This window comes from Grus americana, unplaced genomic scaffold, assembly GCF_028858705.1.
Source record: "Grus americana isolate bGruAme1 unplaced genomic scaffold, bGruAme1.mat scaffold_778, whole genome shotgun sequence".
Taxonomy (NCBI): domain Eukaryota; kingdom Metazoa; phylum Chordata; class Aves; order Gruiformes; family Gruidae; genus Grus; species Grus americana.
This window is the reverse complement of record NW_026561988.1, coordinates 329,549-348,631: the sequence shown is the minus strand read 5'-3', so window position 1 is coordinate 348,631 and position 19,083 is coordinate 329,549. Positions and strand designations below refer to the sequence as shown.

The window sequence follows — 19,083 nt, the reverse complement described above, 5'->3', positions numbered from 1 at the left end:
CTGTTGCCCAGGAGGGTCCCGTAGTGCAGGGGTTTGCAGATGGCAACGCAGCGGTCGTAGGCCATGACGGTGAGGAGAAAATACTCTGCTGAAATCAAAAAGAGAAAGAAAAAGATCTGTGCAGCACATCCTGAGAAGGAAATTGCCCTGCTGTCCCAGAGGGAATTGGCCATGACTTTGGGGAGAGTGGTGGAGATGGATCCCAGGTCGAGGAGGGAGAGGTTGAGGAGGAAGAAGTACATGGGGGTGTGGAGGTGGTGGTGACAGGCTATGGCAGTGATGATGAGGCCGTTTCCCAGGAGGGCAGCCAGGTAGATGCCCAGGAAGAGCCCGAAGTGCAAGAGCTGCAGCTCCCGTGTGTCTGCGAATGCCAGGAGGAGGAACTGGGTGATGGAGCTGTTGTTGGACATATAGTCCTGCTGGGCATCATCACTGTCCATGGGAAAAAAACAGTTAAATATTTACGTTAGACTACTGTGTAGAAAATCTATGCTATTTTTCCTTGTGCTCTGCTGTGTAGGAGGGGAGACAAGGGGATGGCTCTGGGGAAGGTGTCTGGCATGGCAGGGGATGGCAGGGAGGTACCCAATACCCTCTTCCCCTTCCCCTGGCATTTCTGGGAGCAGTTCCCTCTCACTCTCTGCCCATGTGTCTATTGCCTAGAGCTGTCCCTGCCAGGAGTTTCTCTGTCCCTGGTCTCCTCCCTCTCAGGGCTCACAGACCCCATCCCACCCACTGAGTGCTCAGCTCTGCCCTGCAGACACCTCCTGGCAGTCAGGCACAGCCCAGGGACATCTCTGTGTGTGCAGGGGAAAGGAGCAGCTCAGACAAGTGCTAACCAGAACTGGGGTCTCAGTGCTTTCTCCAGGATAAAGAAATAAGTTCCCATTTCCCACTGCCCACACAGCCTGCCAAGAGTGGGAAACTCAAACAGATTCCTTCCCTTTCAGGAAAATGCAGCTTTGATGTCATTTTTATACGTGTCTTCGGAAATATCTTGGAAATTATCTGGAGCTGTGAGCAGCCCTAACCCACTTTCTCAACAGCAGCAAGACCCTGTCCAGCCAGGGGTCGTTTCTTCAACCTACACCTCCTCGGGCAGGCTGAGGGTGACCCTGGCAGGCAGCAGAGTCCCTGGCCCGGCACACAGCCCCTGGGGGTGCAGGAATCCTGCTCTGAAGGACAGCCCTGGGCACCCTTGGCTGCACATCTCTGCAGCCGTCCCTGGGAGAAGGGAAACAAAAGCCTTGCCAAAGTCTTGCATCCCTGTCCCTCTGAAAGTGCAGCAGGGAATCCCTGCTTTGGAGCACATCATCCTCCTCTTAGCTTGAGAAACACCGAGAGACCCTCCTGACAGATTCCATAGGCTGTGGTATGTGCCAGCTTTAGGAGATCTTTCAAGGAACCACAGCTGTGTATCCTGCTGCCAGAGACTTACCATGTAGAGGACTGCGACGCTTTCTCCAACAGTGAACACTTAGCTGTCCTCCCACTCCAGACTGCCTTCTCTCTCTGCCTGGCTCCTCTGCTCTCGCTGCCTGCAGGCAGTGCCCTCAGCCCTGCTGCGCTTTGCAGAGGAGCTGCTCCTGGGCAGAGCTGTCTCTCTGCAGCGCTGCCCGCTTGCCATCAGCTCCCTCCATCCCAGGAGCCCAGCCCAGCTCAGGAGCAGAGGACCAGCCCAAGGCAGCACTTTCTCTGCCCCCTCTGGGCTCCCTCCAGGTGTCCCTGGGGCTCCGGGGGAACCTGCTGTGAAACAGGCTGAAGGAATCACTGATGCCCTCTCCCGCAGCTGGGGAAGGACACTTCTTTCCAGCAGTGGCTTTTCTCCTCTCAGAGACGGTGTTAGGTCTAAGACTAACTTTTCCTTGTCCCATCATTAGACAAGATAACTAGATCGTGACTGTGAGGGATCTCCTTTACCCCTGCTGAGGGAGGGGATGCAGCTGAGTCAATTGATGCATGTCATTTCTGGGCTTGCAATCCTGGGGCTGGAAGGGGACTCAGCTCCCATACACACCACAAACCCACAGGAGGTCCCTTGGGAGGAAGTCCTGAAGGGCAAAGGAGTCCAGGAAGGCTGGACATTCTTCAAGAAAGAAATCTTAATTTCAGTCCAGGAGGTTCCTGCAGAGCATTGAGGACAACTTTTTGACACAGGTGGTGGAGGAGACCACAGAGAGAGGGGTGTTGCTGGACCTTGTACTAACAAAGAAAGAAGGCTTGGTTGAGGATGTGAAGGTTGGGGGCAGCCTTGGCTGCAGTGGCCATGAGATGGGGGAGTTCAGGATCCTGCATGGAAGAAGCAGGGCAATCAGTAGGATTACAACCCTGGACTTGAGGAGAGCTCACTCTGGCCTCTTCAAAAACCTGCTTGGGAGAATCCCATGGGTTAGGGCTCTAGAAGGTAAGAGGATCCAAGAGACCAGGTCAATATTCAAGCACCAGTTCCTCCCACCTCAAGATGGGTGCATCCCAAAGAGTAGGAAATAAAGCAAAGGAGGCAGGAGACCTGCATGGATGACCAAGGAGCTCCTGGAAAAACTCAAAGGGAAGAAGGAAGTTTACAAATTGTGGAAAAAGGGACTGGCCACTTGGGAGGAATATAGTCAGAGAATGTAGGGATGCAAGAAGGAAGGCTAAGGCCCGCTTGGAATGAAATCTGGCAAGGGGCATCAAGGACAGCAAGAAGGGCTTTTTCAAGTACATCAGCAGCAAAAGGAAGACTAGGGAAAATGTGGTCCCGCTGCTGAATGAGGTGGGTGCCCTGGTGACAGAGGATGCAGAGAAGGTGGAGTTACTGAATTCTGTCTTTACTGTTAAGGCCGGCTCTCAGGAATCCCAGACCCTGGAGGTAGGAGAGAAAGTCTGGAGAAAGGAAGACCTTCCTCCTTGGTCGAGGAGGATCGGGTTAGAGAACATCTAGGCAAACTCGACATCCACAAATCCATGGGCCCTGATGGGATGCACCCACGAATGCTCAGGGAGCTGGCAGATGTTCTTGCTATGTCACTCTCCATCATCTTTGAAAGGTGATGGAGAACAGGAGAGGTGCCCGAGGACTGGAGGAAAGCCAATGTCAGTCCAGCCTTCAAAAAGGGCAGGAAGGAGGACCCAGGAAACTACAGGCCAGTCAGCCTCACCTCCATCCTTGGAAAGGTGATGGAACAGCTCATGCTGATGGTCATCAATAAGCATGTGGAGGAGAAGGCGGCTATCGGGAGTGGTCAGCATGGATTCACCAAGGGGAAACCATGCCTGACCAATCTGATAGCCTTCTGTGATATCATGACCAGCTGAGTGGATGAGGGGAGAGCAGTGGATGTTGTCTACCTTGACTTCAGCAAGCCTTTTGACACAATCTCTCATAATATCCTCGTTAGCAAGCTTAGGAAGTGTGGACTGGATGCGTGGGCAGTGAGGCGGGTAGAGAACTGGCTGAATGGCAGGACCCAGAGGGTTGTGATAAGCAATGCAGAGTCTAGCTGGAGGCCTGTAGCTAGTGGTGTGCCCTAAGAGTCAGTGCTTGTTCGGGTCTTATTCAACATATTCATCAATGACCTGGACGAGGGGACAGAGCGTACCCTCAGCAAGTTTGCTGACGATACAAAACTGGGAGGAGCGGCCAACACAGTAGAAGGCTGCGCTGCCATTCAGCGAGACCTGGACAGGCTGGAGAGTTGGGCGGAGAGGAACCAAATGAAATTCAGCAAGGGCAAGTGTAGGGTCCTGCACCTAGCGAAGGTTCTCCTCCCCCTCTGCTCTGCCCTGCTGAGGCCACATCTGGAATATTGTGTCCAGTTCTGGGCTCCCCAGAGTCCAGTGGAGGGCTACAGAGATGATGAGGGCCTGGAGCATCTCTCGTATGAGGAAAGGCTGAGAGAGCTGGGTCTCTTTAGCCTGGAGAAGACTGAGAGGGGATCTTATCAATACTTATAAGTATCTAAAGGGTGGATATCAAGAATCATAGAATATTTACATTTAGAAAAGACCATTAAGAGCATCAAGTGCAACAATTAACCTAACACTGCCAGTCCAACCACTACACCATGTCCCTAAGCACCCCATCTACATGTCTTTTAAATACCTCCAGAGATGGTGATGTAACCACTTTCCTAGGCAGCCTGTTCCAGTGGTTGATAACCCTTTTGGTGAAGAAATTTTTTCTAATATCCAGGCTAAACCCTAAATCTAAATCAAGAGGAAGGGGTCAGACTCTTTTCAGTGGTGCCCAGTGACAGGACAAGGGACAATGGGCACAAATTGGAACACAGGAAGTTCCATCTGAATATGAGGAAAACCTTCACTTTGAAGGTGACCGAGCATTGGAACAGGTTGCCCAGAAAGGTTGTGGGGTCTCTGTGAATATCTCTGGAGATATTCAAAATGTGCCTGGACGCAATCCTGTGCACCGTGCTCTAGGTGATCCTGCTTTGGTAGTGGGGTTAGACTAGATGATCTGCAGGGGTCCCTTCCAACCCCTATCATTCTGGGATTCTAAGATTCTGTAAGCAGTTGTGAGTGAGGGTCACAGGAGGGGCCAGTAAATGTGCCATTGTGGTGGGAGACGAGGAACCCACATTCAGGGTGGGGAAGCTGGCATAGTCTTTACTAAGCAACCAAGGAAGTCTCGGGATGTAGAAGCCTGGGCAATTGCACCCAAGGTGCACCCAGCATCAGATGTGATCGCTCTCACCCCTGCCTTCACCTACAATGGAGTCACACGTAATTTCCCCTACAGGGAGTGCAAAACAAGTGGGTCTAGATGCTGCAGACTCTGCTTGAAGACATTCCTGTGACCCAGATACGTTGGGATTAGTGCAGATTTGGCTATGCAAAAGAGAGCACTTCATTCACTTTGTCACTTGGTTTCCCTCTGGGAGTCAAGGGAGCTCATGACTTCAGCATGTGACTCGCTGTGTGCAAAGAGCAAATAATAGCAAACAGATTCCAAGCAGGGAGTTTAGCAGGAGGACTATGCTTCTGCGCTTGATAAAAGAATGTGTTTTCTATTGGTCTAAAGCTATCCACTGTGGAAAGTGTACTTCAGAGGAGGTAACATGAACTTAATATGTAGCTGAGGGGTGTATTTTCTTCTTTATTGAACTCTATCTTACTTTGATTTTGTTTGTTGGCAATTAAATGTCTTTCTGTCTCTGAGAGCATCTTGTTCCCCAAGGAAAGCAAGGTGGAGTTGGTGCCAACAGGCTGAAACATGCAGCTACAGACTTAATGGTGGAAGCTCAGACCTGACCAAGGCTGCTGCAAGTCCCAGGTGGCTGATGAGAGAAATGGTGGGGGTGGACTTAAGCAGGAAGACTCCCCACAGAGTGTCTAACATAAAGGGTCGTGCCTCCCCTACATACTCAGAGTCCCTTAGGAGATGTTCAGTTTCAATATCAATTGGAGATTGCTGATATAACGGAATCTGTTAAGAGGAAAAGTCAAAGTGGGAAAAGAAGAAATCCATTCTTATTGTTACATACTCCCGAGATATTTTCACTTTAACTACACTCCTGAAATCGCTCTAATGAACCACACAGAATTGAAGACCTAAGGAAAATTATTCCCAGGGACTTGGCTTGTTGGGGCGTTTTGCATGTTAACGAGCCCTCTGCTGCCAAGTTCCTGAACTGCAGCTACTGACAGTGGCTTGAACAAGCTTCTAGAGAAGTGAAAGCCAGCAGCCAACCAAGTTTCTGAGCCTGTTATGGAGTGAGCCCCACTGAGGGCCATCACTGAAGAGACCATGGAGGGGATGACCAGACCAGGTTACCATCCCTGGGGCTTGGTGAAGCAGGAAGTTAGAGGTGCCAGTTAAGGATGGAAAATCAAATGTGGGGTGGCTCTGGTGCCAAGTCAGTCCTTGCTGTGTTTCACCAAGCCAGACAGCCAAGCCCTGATCCCCTTGGAAAGGGGAACTTTTCCCTCAAAGGATGCTCGGGGCTCTTCTTGGGGGCAGTGTGACGGGGATGTGTGTGATGCCAGGTGAGCAAGCTGTCCCACCACATCTCATTTAATCAAAAAATGTCACAGTGCTGGGAGGCACCAGCTCCTCCTGTCTCTTCCCCAGCTCCTCCTCAAGCCGCTCTATCACTCCCCTCCTCAGCAAAGCAGGGAGGGGAGAAAATTAAGATGGAAAAAACCAACCCCAAACTTGTGGGTCAAGATAAAGGCAGTTTAATGTAGCTAAAGCAAAAGGCCGCGTGGAAGCAAAGCAAAAAGCAAAAGATTATTCTCTACTTTCCATCAGCAGGAGATGTCCGGCCACTTCCTGGGAAGGAGGGCTTCAGTACGCGTACTCCTTACTCAGGAAGACAAACGCTGTAAAAAGAAAAAAAAAATACCCCCACCCTGTTCCTCCCCCTGTCTCTCAGTTTCCTATTGCTGAGCAGACATCACATGGTATGGAATATCCCTTGGGTCAGTTTGGGTCAGCTCTCCTGGCTGTGTCCCCCCCCAAGATCTTGCCCACCCTCAGCCTGCTGCTGAGCGGGAGAAGAAATGTTGGAGAGACAGCCTTGGTGTGTGCTGGCACTGCTCAGTAGCAGCCAAAACACTGGTGTGTTACCAACACCTTGCTCGCTACCGACACACAGCACAGCACAGGGGGCTGCTGTGGGGGGAATGAACTCCATCTCAGTCAGACCCAATGCACCATTTCAACAATTCATTCAGGTAAGATCACCAACCCGTTTATTATGAAGAGAAAAGCAAACCCATGACCTTTTTCACAGTCTCTCCTCTAGAAGAATATTTCCTCCTAAGAACCTTCTTCATCCTCATCCTAATTTGCAAGTAGACAGTAGCGCACACTTCTGGAGATGCACCCAGTATGCAGCACTTGTGAAAGACCTGCAAGTGGATTGTCCCTAGTGTCACTCACCTACAAGGAGCTCTGGGCACAAGCCAGGGCTTTCCTGAGCACCTTCCTAAGGGCCCCTTTGACCTCCCTGTTCCTCAGGCTGTAGATGAGGGGGTTGACCAGGGGTGTGAGGATGGTATAGAAAAAAGACACCACTTTGTTGAGCTGCCTCAGAGGGGCTGTTCTGGGCAGCAGGTAGACAATGATTAGAGTGCCGTAGAAAATGGTGACAACGGTGAGGTGAGAGGAGCATGTGGAGAAGGCCTTTTGCCTGCCTATGCGAGATGAGATCCTCAGGATGGCAGCTATGATGAGCACATAGGAGCCCAGTGTGAACAGGAACGGGAAGACCAGGTCAAGGAGAGCGATTATTAATGCAATTGGTGTGAACATTGTGACGTCAGTGCAGGCCAGCTCCAGCAATGGGGTAAAATCGCAGAAGAAGTGATCGATTGCCTTGGGGCCACAGAAACTCTGGTGAGATATGAAAGAGGTAGTTACTACGGATATCAGCAGTCCTCCTAGCCAAGATGCAGCCACTAGCTTGAGACAGACCTTCCAGGTCATGAGGCTTGCGTAGAGCAGGGGCTGGCATATGGCCAGATACCGATCATAGGACATCGTGGCCAGCAGGTAACACTCTGTAGTTGCAAAGCAGCCAAAGAAGTAGAACTGAGCCATGCAGCTGTGAGCAGAGATGATCCTGTCCCCATTCAGCAAGCTGGCCAGCAGCCGGGGCAGGATGGTGGAGCTGTAGCAGGTCTCCAAGGAGGACAGATTGCCCAGGAAGAAGTACATGGGGGTGTGTAGGTGCCGGTCTACCACCACCAGCACAAAGATCAGGATGTTCCCAACCATGGTCACTGAGTAGATAAGGAGCAGGAGGAAGAAGAGCGGTGTCTGGAGTGAGGCCACGTTCCCCATTCCCAGCAGGAGGAACTCCATTGGTGCTGTCAGATTGTCCCACGCCCCTTTATCCATGCTGTGCTCCTGCCCGGCGTTCTCACCCTTTTCAGGAAAGGAGCTCCAAGAAAGAACAGGCGCTGCTTTCCCTATTTTAGACAGGAAAGGATCACAGATGGGATCAAAGGATAACTCAGGCTGAAAGGCACCTCACAGGAGCTGTGAAGGACTTTTTTGCCAAAGACCTACATCCTGATGATCGCTTAAAATTCAAGACCTACCGTGTAAAGCACTGTGAAGGTTTCTCCTCCAGTGAGCTCTATACATCTTGCCATTGCTGAGCGCCCTACACCTCTCTTCTCCTCGCTCCTCTGCCCTCGCTGCCTGCAGGCAGTGCCCTCAGCCCTGCTGTGCTTTGCAGAGGAGCTGCTCCTGGGCAGAGCTGTCTCTCTGCAGAACTGCCCGCTTACCATGAGCTCCCTCCATCCCAGGAGCCCAGCCCAGCTCAGCAGCAGAGGACCAGCCCAAGGCAGCACTTTCTCTGCCCCCTCTGGGCTCCCTCAGAGAATGTCCCTGGGGCTCCGGGGCAACCTGCTGTGAAACAGGCTGAAGCAATCACTGATGTTCCCTCCCTCGGCTGGAGAGAGACACTTCTTTCCAGTAGAGTCATTTCTCCAAACAGACTGAGTCATGTCCAAGATTCACCTTTTCATGTCCCATCATTAGAGAGAGGAAACCGAGACAGTGACCAGGAGGGATCTCCTTTACCTCTGCTGAGGGAAGGGATGCACCCAAATCATTAGACGCATCTCAGTTGTAGTTTTATAGTCCTGGGGCCGGATGGGGACTCAGCTCCCTGCCACAAACCCTCAGGATGTCGGATTCCTCTTGCCTCAGTTAAGGTGGGCACAAAACAGGCACCTGCATGTGAGCTGCTTGTCCCAGCTCACATGGTAATTCATGAAGATAAAGGCCATGAGTGAGCTGCTGAGACACAACACCTGGTTATCTTTGAGATGCCAGAGGTGACCAAGATGTGTGCTGGTAACTGCAAGATCTAATGGAGCACTTCCTAGCGACAGGGCAGCATCTGGGGCCATCACCTTGGAGGCTGGTGGGAAATTTCTTTGGCCAGGTGAAATGACAGCAGATGCCCACGTTTATGACAACTGAAACTGTAACTATACCTTAGCTCCAGGGCATCCTATAGAGGTCTTCAACTGACCAAAAGGAGTGTCATAGTTATTTCTTACATTAAAATTATCAGGGCAATTCTGAGAATACCTTCAGTTCTGGGCAGACACAAAGCCTTTTCCACCTGCTCTTCACACCTCGCGGTGGTGACGCTTTTCTATGGCTCAGCCACAATCGTCTACTTAAAGCGACGGTCAAGGGATTCTGTAGACCCTGACAAGTACCTTGCCCTGGTTTACACAATTGTGACCCCCATGTTTAACCCTGTCACCTATAGCCTGAGGAACAAGGAAGTGAGAATTGCCTTGAAGAGACTCCTATGGACAAAGTGATACTACAGAGTATGTAAAATAGCCCCAAATAGTCCCAAATGCCCCACTGGGGTACGTGGTTGTCTGAAAAAAGGCATCCCACATTTGCCCCAAAAAACCCCACATGTCCAGCCTGGCTTCCATCCTCCTCAAGAAGGGGGAAGGTGGCCTGAGGCATTCCTGGTATGTCATGCCCCACCATGATTAATGCAAACAGCTCCTTCAAGCTCTGTCTGACCAATGTAAAGTTAAAGGGAAATAGTCGAATCGTGGTCAGCAGTCAATGAGGCCCAAAGGTGACACAACCGATGAAGAGATGACTCCCCTCAGGTTTGAGAAATCACTTGCTAGACCCCATGGACTGTCTAGAGTGTCACTGCATGGAATCAGCCTAAAAACATCAAAAGTCATGAAGGTCATCTTCCCCTGCTATGATGTCTTGCACTGAGTTGTGTAATGTTTCACTAACTTGACAGAAAGAATAAAAAAAAAAGTCACCGGGGGGAAAGTCCAGCACTGGGATAGAGTCCCAGGGACCCATGGAGTGTCTTTTTGCCATGGTTTAATACCAGTCGGCAACTAAGCACCACACAGCAGCTTGCTCACTCCCCACCCTGGTGGGAAAGGAGAGACTCGGAAGGGTAAAAGTGAGAAAACTGGGGGGCTGAGATAAAGGCAGTTTATTAGGTAAAGCAAAAGCCGTGCACACAAGCAAAGCAAAACAAGGAATTCCTCCATCACTTCCCATCAGCAGGCAGGTGTTCAGCCATCTCCAGGAAAGAAGGGCTCCATCACGCGCAATGGTTACTTGGGAAGACACACACCGTCACTCCCAATGCCCTCTCCTTCCTTCTTTTTCCACCAGCTTTTATGGCTCAACACGATGTCATATGGTATGGAATATCCCTTGGTCAGGTGAGGTCAGCTGTCCCAGCTGTGTCCCCTCCAAACTTCTCGCTGGTGGGATGGTGTGAGGAGCAGAAAAGGCCTTGACATCGTGCAAGCACTGCTCAGCAGTAACTAAACCATCCCTGTGTTATCAACACTGTTTTCAGCACACATCCAAAACACAGCCCCATGCAAGCTACTATGGAGAAAATTAACTCTGTCCCAGCCAAAACCAGCACACGCATTTATGTACTGAATCTGCTTTGCCAGTCTGAAACTGTCTCTTTAAAAAATGAGCCAGTGGGGGGTTGTAGCCCAAATGCCTATGCAGCATGAAGTGGGTTTCCCCAAATGGAGCAGCTTTGCACAATGTCTGCTCCACGAGGGGAAATATCTCAGCCTGCAATTGCAAATGGCTGATGCTGTGGAGGACAAATGTGTTTCCTGAGACAATATTCGATAAGCAAACAATACAAAAAGATTGGGAAGGTGAATGGGTAGGACAGAAACAGGAAAATTGCCCATCCACTGGAGCTCTGCAGAAGGAGGCTGGAGTGGTGCCCAGCATGAGGTGCTACAGTGGGATCAGTACCTAGACAAGACTTTTGTAGGGAAGGCTTTGCAAAGGAATAGCCTGACCTCACCCACCTGAAAAATAGATGCCGGGCAGCGTATTGAAGTGATGGTGAGATATGTCCCGGGGTAAAAGACCTTTGATGAGAGAAGGCTGGAGAGCTTTGGGTTGCAGAGATTGGAGGTAGTCCTCTGGCAATCTGAGTAGACTAAGCTTTGGAAAGGAGGAAAATAAAGACTCTCTCAAGGATGTTTAAGGAATTAGTGGTCCTGCCACTAATAACACGAACAGCACAGTGCTGTAAGGGAATTCCTTCTTTTTCTTCATTAGGATTAATCAAAGCACTTCAATTTCATTCCCAACATTCATTTCTACTTTACAAAAGAGCCATAAGTTCTCAGCAGTTAGCCTCTGGCATGAAGTTCTTAAAACGCAGTGCTGCTTCTCTCACTGTTACCATTTCAATATTACACTTCTTAGACAGTATTGCCCTTAAATTATCCCTGCTTCATCTCTCTCCTCCCTGTTGTGTGGAGGAGAGGGAGGTGGAAGAGGGGAGCTGTTGCTTTTTTAGCCACAGGCGGCCAAGGGACAGACCCCAGCTTATGCAAAAGCACAAAGGAAGACAACATTTCCATGTGGTGTACGCTAACACAACACCGCTACCTGCATTTCCAGTCTCTGATGTCCTAACTGTGCGGCAGGGAGCCTGGAAGCTCTGAGCTCCCTTCATCTGCCCTGCAATTCAGCATGTAAAATGAAACTAACCTCCTCAAAGAGAGTCTTCTGGTTCTCTTCAGAACCTACAGCACCACATTTGCCAGGAGACGGGCCAGGACAGGGAAAGTGGACTCGCATTCCTCTGCACAGAAAGCTTAGGTGTTCCTGGGAAGCTCGGGAGGCATGGCATACCGATTCCTGGGTTCAAGGAGCCGCTCAAAGGCTTTGTGTCCATTTCCATAACGGTGGATTCAATGCCTGGCACACGTGCAGCCTCTGTACTGGGATGCTGATGTCTATGGAGCAACCTGCTCCGACCTCCGAGCTGGCCCTGCTTGGAACCAAAGGTAGAACTAGAGACCTCCTGAGTACAGGAGCATTCCACCCTGAATCGTCCTATGACCCCCTGCTGCAGAGACCCCCACCTCCAGCTGAATCCTTTCTCCTGGGGCACACTGCAAGGCACGGGCTTATGGAAAGGTTGTTGGGAAAGGGAGCGCTGGGATCTCTGGTCCAGCCTCCCAGCAAAGGGTGGGGTATCGCCAGTCCCACAGTCAGCTTGGCTGGAAACTGAAGACCTCCAAAGATGGAGATCACAGAGAGTTCTGGGTGTCCTGCTGCCATCAGCAGCACCCTCTGTTCACTCTTTCTGAAGGCCCAGTGTGAAGGTCCCAGGAGGAAACTTGTGGCTGTTGCCTCTGCCAGGATTCAGCTGCCTTTGAGTGTCCTGCTCCTCACCTTCAGCAGACTAAAGAGACCCAGTTCCTTCTGCCTCTCCACACGGCTCATGCTTTAGGCCCCAACTCTCATCACGACAAACTGCCTCTGGACATTCTCCAGTTTCTCCATCCACCTTTCAAAATGGGAAACCCACTGGCTCATATGGCATCCATCATAACTCCCATGCCCTTCTCCTCAGGACACTCCTCAGCCAGGCACGTCATGGTCCTCATGCATGCGGTTTATTCTGCTCCAGATGCAGACCTTGCCTTTCTGTTGGCCAAAGGCACGAGGGTGTGAAGGTCCCTCTGGCCTGAAACTCCCACATGTCAGCATTCGAGATTTGTGGGTCAATGCCTCCAGCAGCATAGCAATATGGGGATTTCTCTCCTGCCAAGTATCAATAATTGTTCCCTATTCCTCTGCCAGGGCAATGCCCTGGACCTGTTCCGACATGAAATCACCCAGATCCTCAGGCTCCCCTGCTCAGATGTCCACCTCAGTGAGGCTGGGTTTATTGTGGTTAGTGTCTGTTTAGCATTTGGTGTTTTGTTTTCATTGTGGTGTCCTGTGTGCAGATCTTCAGGGTCGTGCTGAGGATCCCCTCTGAGCAGGGACGGCACAAAGCCTTTTCCACGTGCCTCCCTCACCTGGCCGTGGTCTCCCTGTTTAGCAGCAGTACCGTGTTTGCCCACCTGAAGTCCCCCCAATCTCCTCCCCGTCTCTGGATCTGGTGGTAGCTGTTCTGTACTCTGTGGTACCTCCAGTAGTGACACACTATTTACAGCATGAGGAACCGGGAGCTCAAGGATGCCCTTGAGAAAATGATTCCAAGGACATTTTGCTACACTGACAGAATTACCACCTCTGTCCACAAATGATTCCCAGTGTATCTGATTCCAGCTTTTGTTTGTTTGTTTGTTGTGAGGTTGGGGTTTTGGTTTAGTTTCCTTTGGTTTAAACTATAATTATCATTATTGCTGTTGATATTTTTCATTCACGGTTTTTATGTTTCTTTCTTCACAAATATTTGCATTTACGTCACTGTATCTGAGTCATGTACCAACTTTGCATGTATAAGTGAGCCTGGCTGCCTTTATAAAAGTATGTTCAACACTGCTCAGAGTTAGCGTGACTCGTAGCATCTTGATAATACCGTGGGATCTCCCCAGTGCAGTGCTTTCTGTCCGGGCTCTTTCTCCAAAGAGGCATGAGGAACTGCCCCACTGAAATTCCTCTTCCTCCATGTGTTTGGGAGCAAAAAGCTCAGCGTCTGTTTGTGACCTTTTAGAGACGAGATGTCGGACGGGATTTATGCGTCACCAGTCGGTGTCTGATGACAGGTAAGATGGTGAGTGTAACTGAGGGGTGTGCCCAGGGCTCTCACACAGGTGACATTAAGGACACCCATCGTCTAGGAGAGGAATCTGGAGCTGCCTGGAGGGCGCAGTGGTTCTCCAGGAGCGGCATGTTCCCAGGGTTGAGTGGGTATGGAAGAGGTCGGCAAAGATGGGGTTGAGGCCTAAAGTACAGGACATGTGCAGACCTCCTCGGGGCACTCTCCAGTTCCTCCCCACCTCTCTACAGCAGCAATCCCCACAGAGGGACACACCGGTCCAGATGTCACCACACCACGGCTCACTGCAGGGGGATGAAAACTCAAGATGTCTGGGGTGGCAGAGCTTCTCCTACCACGGCCTCAGATGCAGTTGACCTTGTTCACGCTGAGCACGCACCACTGCCTTGTATGGTGTCCCTTGTAGTGCCTACAGCACAGAGGACCCAAATCCTTGCCTGCTAGCCAAATCATTGTATTCCCTTCCCTGCATGCAGTAGTCATGCCACTCTCCTCGAGCTGCCTTTCCCTCTGGACACCTATCAGACAACTTAATGCAATTTCTGGTGCAATGATTGTGAGGCTTTTGGGGAGTCAGCAGTTCTAGGATGAAAGCAAGCACACATTCAAAATTCACCAGGATTCACACGATTTTGAAGGCTTTTGGAAGATGCGGGTATGAACATGTATCACAGTTTCTGCAGGGGCTATGGGAAAGCCCATACGTACAGTAGTGATGTCTCCAGGAGCTGATCTTAAACTCTCCATCTATCCAGGAGCTGGCCCTGGGATTCCCTCATCCCTCCAGTTACCCCATGGAGAAACACACACACACAGACAAACACACACACACACACACAGAGTCATGTATTTGGTAGCGGGAGGGCTACAGGGGGTGGATCTGCAAGAAGCTGCTAGAAGCTTCCCCTGTGTCCGATAGAGCTGATGCCAGCCGGCTCCCAGACGGACCCAATGCTGGCCAAGGCCAAGCCTATCAGCAACTGTGGCAGTGCCTCTGTGATAACATATTTAAGAAGGAAGAAAAAGAGAGCGACTGAGACAATTTGAGAGGAACAACTCTGCAGACACCAAGGTCAGTGCAGAAGGAGGGGGAGGAGGTGCTCCAGGCGCCAGAGCAGATTCCTTTGCAGCCCATGGAGGTTGATGGTGGAGCAGATATCCACCTGCAGCCCACGGACAACCCCACACTGGGGCAGGTGGAGACACCTGAAGGAGGCTGTGACCCTGTGGGAAGCCAGCGCTGGAGCAGGCTCCTGGCAGGACCTGTGGACCCATGAAGAGAGGAGCCAACGCTGGAGCGGTTATTCTGTCAGGACTTGTGACTCCGCTGGGGGACCCATGCTGGAGCAGTCTGTTCCTGAAGGATTGTACCTCGTGGAAGGGACCCACGCTGGAGCAGGTCATGAAGAAATGTAGCCTGTGGGAAGGACTCAAGCTGGAGAAGTTCACGGAGGACTGTCTCCTAGGAGAGGGACCCCACGCTGGAGCGGGGGAAGCATGAGGAGTCCTCCGTGAGGAGAAAGGAGGGGCAGAGACAATGTGTGATGAACTGACCACAACCCCCATTCTCCGTCCCCCTGTTCCGCTGAGGGGGAGGAGGTAGAGAAATCGGGAGTGAAGTTGAGCCCGGCAAGAAGGGAGGTGTGGGGGAAAGGTGTTTTGAGATTTGGTTTTATTTCTTATTACTCTGTTTCGCTTAGTAAGAATTTGGATTATTTTTTTCTAAGTTGAGTCTGTTTTGCCTGTGATGGTAAATGGTGAACGATCTCTCCCTGTCCTTATCTCAACCCACAAGCCTTTTGTTATCTTTTCTCTCCCCTGTGCAGCTGAGGAGGGGGAGTGATAGAGAGGCTTTGGTGGGAACTCGGCATCCAGCTGGGGTCAACCCACCACAACGGCTCTCTCCATCGCCAAATCACAGAACCATTGAGGCTGGAAGGCAGCCAGCTTCCACCTTCTCTGGGCTTCCTCTTCATGCTTGATTTTTATCAGGGGCTCCTTTCTCACCCAGTCCAGCCTCCTGCAATGTTGCTTGACTTCCTGCATGTCTGGGTGTATTGTTATGAAGCTTGAAGAGGAGATCCTTGTCTAGCAAACAGCTCTTCCCTCTTCTCTGCAGGACCCTAAACCATGGGATTCTTCCAAGCAGGTTCGTCCGCATGCCAAAGCTGTCTCTCCTCAAGTCCTGCTCTTTGCCTTGTTCCCTTCCCTCAGGAACCTCAACTCTACTTTCTCGCGCCCGATATTCCATCCCTGACCAGCTCTTCCTTGTTTCGACGGATGACGTCCTGAAGGACCGCCCCCCTCACTGGCTCCTCAGTCACCGTTCTCAGGAAGGTGTTGTCAATGAACTCCAGAAACCTCCTGGATGGCTTTCACCTTGCTGTTTTGCCCGTTCAGTCAATACTGGGATACTGCAGGTCTGCCATGAGGATCAGGGCCTGCAAACATGGGGCTTCTTCCAGGTGTCTGAAGAAGGCCTCATCTACTTCCTCTGCCTCATCAGGAGGTCCACAGCAGACATTCACCAACCACAGTGTTGCATTAGGGGCATTGCTGCGTCACGGGGCTGCATTAGGAGGAACATGGGCCCCTCAAACAACCTGCCTTATCATCCCCCTCAACTCACATTGGTGTGGCCTACACACATGGGTGTGTCCCAGGGTGTGGCTCCCCGTTTTGGAGAAGTAGGGAGGAAGTGGAGAGTGTCAAGTGGAGGTCTGCCAAGGTGAGGCTTGGGACCTAGTGCACATGACCTGTGTAGGGTGGTCAAGGGACTGGGCGTTCTTTGGCCCAGCAGTGTGGAGGCTCCAGGCAGTACAGGAGTGGCCTGAGAGTGCTTGAAGAGTTGCTTCAGAGATGAGGGAGCTTCCCTTTGTAGTGAGATAGAGCATGAGAAAGAAGTAATGCCACAAAGTGCAGCTGAGGAGGCCTAGACTGGACATGAAGAAACGTCACTCAAAGGGTAGGGCCGTGGTGTATGAAGTCACCCAGAGGGAAACTGGATCAGCCCAAGGCTTTGTGTTTCAAGGAACAGCCAGGGAGGGTGGAGAGATATCAGTAAAGGAAGGGAGATGCTGAGGTGAGAGCAAGGTGTGGTAGCAGGGTGGATGTCTACAGCCTGCAGAGAAAGAGGCAGCAGGTACCTCCGTGTCTGGCAAGATCATGGAGCAGATCCTCCTGAATGGATGCCCCATCCCTGGAAGGGTTTAAGACCAGGTTGGATGAGGCTTTGGGCAACGTGGTCTAGTGGAGGGTGTCCCTGCCCGCAGCAGGGCGGGTTGTAACTAGATGATCTTTGAGCTCCCTCCCAACCCAAACCATTCTATGATGATTCGATGAGGAGGAGGAGGTACAGGTGTGAGACACCATAGGACGATGGCCTGCAGTGAAGAGGACAGAGGGATGACGAAAGTCTGAAAAGCCCCCAACAGAGATGAGCTCTTTCTCCCCTTGGCAATGGCTGTTGTCTCTGCCACTGGTGCCTATGAGGGAGCACCTCATCCTTACAGCACTAGAGTCTCATGGCCTCCCCTTCCCCACCCGGGAGACTGGGAGGTGTTGGACCGTGGTCCTGCCCTTGACATTGCCCATCCTCACATCACACTGCCCCAGGAAGAGCCCTGAGCAATGTGTGAGGGACAGGATCTCCCTTCCCAGGGGCTGGGGGGTCCAGCTTGTCTCTTTGACTTGATACAAGACATCCAGGATTACTCAGAATCTGTTCCACATTTACATTGCCTTTGTCTACCTGTCATCTCTGCCTCCAGCTTTCTGCTCTAACCAGCCCCTGGGGAGGCTTTGTCAGTAATGGTCCTCGGTGGGACCTGTTAACACTCCAAGAAACTTTGGAGTTTGCATCTGACTTGGACTTCTGGAGAGGTTTCTTCAATTTCCTCTCAGTGTCTGAGTTTGAGGGACCAAACCTTCCCTCAGAGGGGTCATTAAAGTGCCTTGGGCTGGTCCTCTGCTGCTGATCTGAGCTGGGCTCCTGGGATGGAGGGAGCTCGTGGCAAGCGGGCAGCGCTGCAGAGAGACAGCTCTGCCCAGGAGCAGCTCCTCTGCAAAGCGCAGCAGGGCTGAGGGCACTGCCTGCAGGCAGCGAGGGGAAGAGAACGACTAAAGGCAGATGGGACTGGGAGGATGCTGAGAGCTCAAAAGAGGAGAAATCTTCACGGCCCTTGACACAGTAAGTCTCTGGGTGCAGGACAACGCAGCTGCAGTTCATGGAGGGATCTCCTAAAGCTGGCATAACCCACAGCCTATGGGATCTCTCTCTTCTACAGAGGAGGAGGACGTGCTCCAGAGCAGGGTTTTCCTGCTGCACCATCAGAGGGACAGGGCATGAGAGGGACAGGGACGGCTGCAGGGTGTGAAGGTGGGTGTACAGCCCAGGGGTGCCCAGGACTGTTCTTCAGAGCAGGGTCTCTGTGCCCCAGGGGTCTCATGTGCCATGACAGGGACTCTGCCACCTGCCAGGGTCAGCACTCAGCCTGACCAGGGAGCTCCCCACGGCGTTACACACCATGGAGAAGGAGTGGGTGGAAGAAGTGACCCCCAACAGAGTAGGATCCTTCTGATATTGAGAGGGTGCTGTGTAGGCAGGGCTGGTTAGTGCTCCAGATCACCACGAGGAAAATGGCGGAGGCAGCATTTCAAGAGGAAGGTCAAGGCAGGGACTACCTTCTCAGCTTTCTTCTAAGGGACAGGGGAGAGGAGCTGTCAAGTTTGAAGAAGTCACCGAGACTCCTGAACCCTTACACTGAGGGATCAACACAGCTGCCAGAAGCCTCCTAAGTGCCTTCACCCGCTCCTCTACCAGCAGACAGCACCACCATCTCCTTTGCTTGCAGCATCAGTGCTTCTCTGACCTACTCCTGCGGAGCTGCTAACAGGGAGGTGCCCTGGGCAGAGCCCTGCTGCCAGGAGGTGTCTTCAGGGCAGAGCTGAGCACAGAGCAGGTGGGATGGGGTCTGTGAGCACTGACAGGGAGGAGACTTGGAGACAGAGAAACGGCTCCCGGCAGGGACAACTCCAGGGAGCAGAGAGCCAGGCCACCCCTCGGCATCACTCTCTGCTCAGCTGCTTAGAGAAAGAGAGAAGAGTTGTGAGAAATGCACTTTGAAACTGAATTCTTCTGAGCTGAAAAACATCCAGTTTCTTCTTCGAGTATATTGTGCATGAGATCACCTCTGATGAAGAAAGGTGCAATAACTACAGGGCACCAGCATGGTGACCATCAGGTCACTCGTGGGCAGACCAGCTCTCCTGACTCTGCATTAGGGATCAGGGAGCCCTTTTGTCCCTCAGGGCTCACCAGTGTCCAGGCTGAGAGCAAGGTGAAAGATGAGGATTTCTGCCCCTTCAGAGAAAGTGCCCTCACTCAGCAGCACAAACCTGAGCTCATAAAGAGGATTTAAATAAAGATCCCTCCCAAAAAAGAGAAGTAATTTTGAGGGGATTTTTTGAGAAACAGCATAGGACTGGCTCAAAGAAGTCTGCCCTGACTTGTCAATGTCGTCTTTCAACAGTTCCCCAAGCCCAGAGTGAACAA

At 51.6% G+C, this 19,083-nt stretch overlaps 1 protein-coding gene across 1 annotated transcript; it reads right to left on the bottom strand.

Annotated features, from left to right (window-relative positions):
* Positions 1 to 6,883: 6,883 nt before the first annotated feature.
* On the bottom strand, positions 6,884 to 7,843 carry LOC129201107 (olfactory receptor 10A7-like). The gene has a single exon (XM_054812270.1). It carries the CDS (start codon positions 7,841 to 7,843, stop codon positions 6,884 to 6,886), a length of 960 nt encoding a protein of 319 aa, XP_054668245.1.
* Positions 7,844 to 19,083: the final 11,240 nt, after the last annotated feature.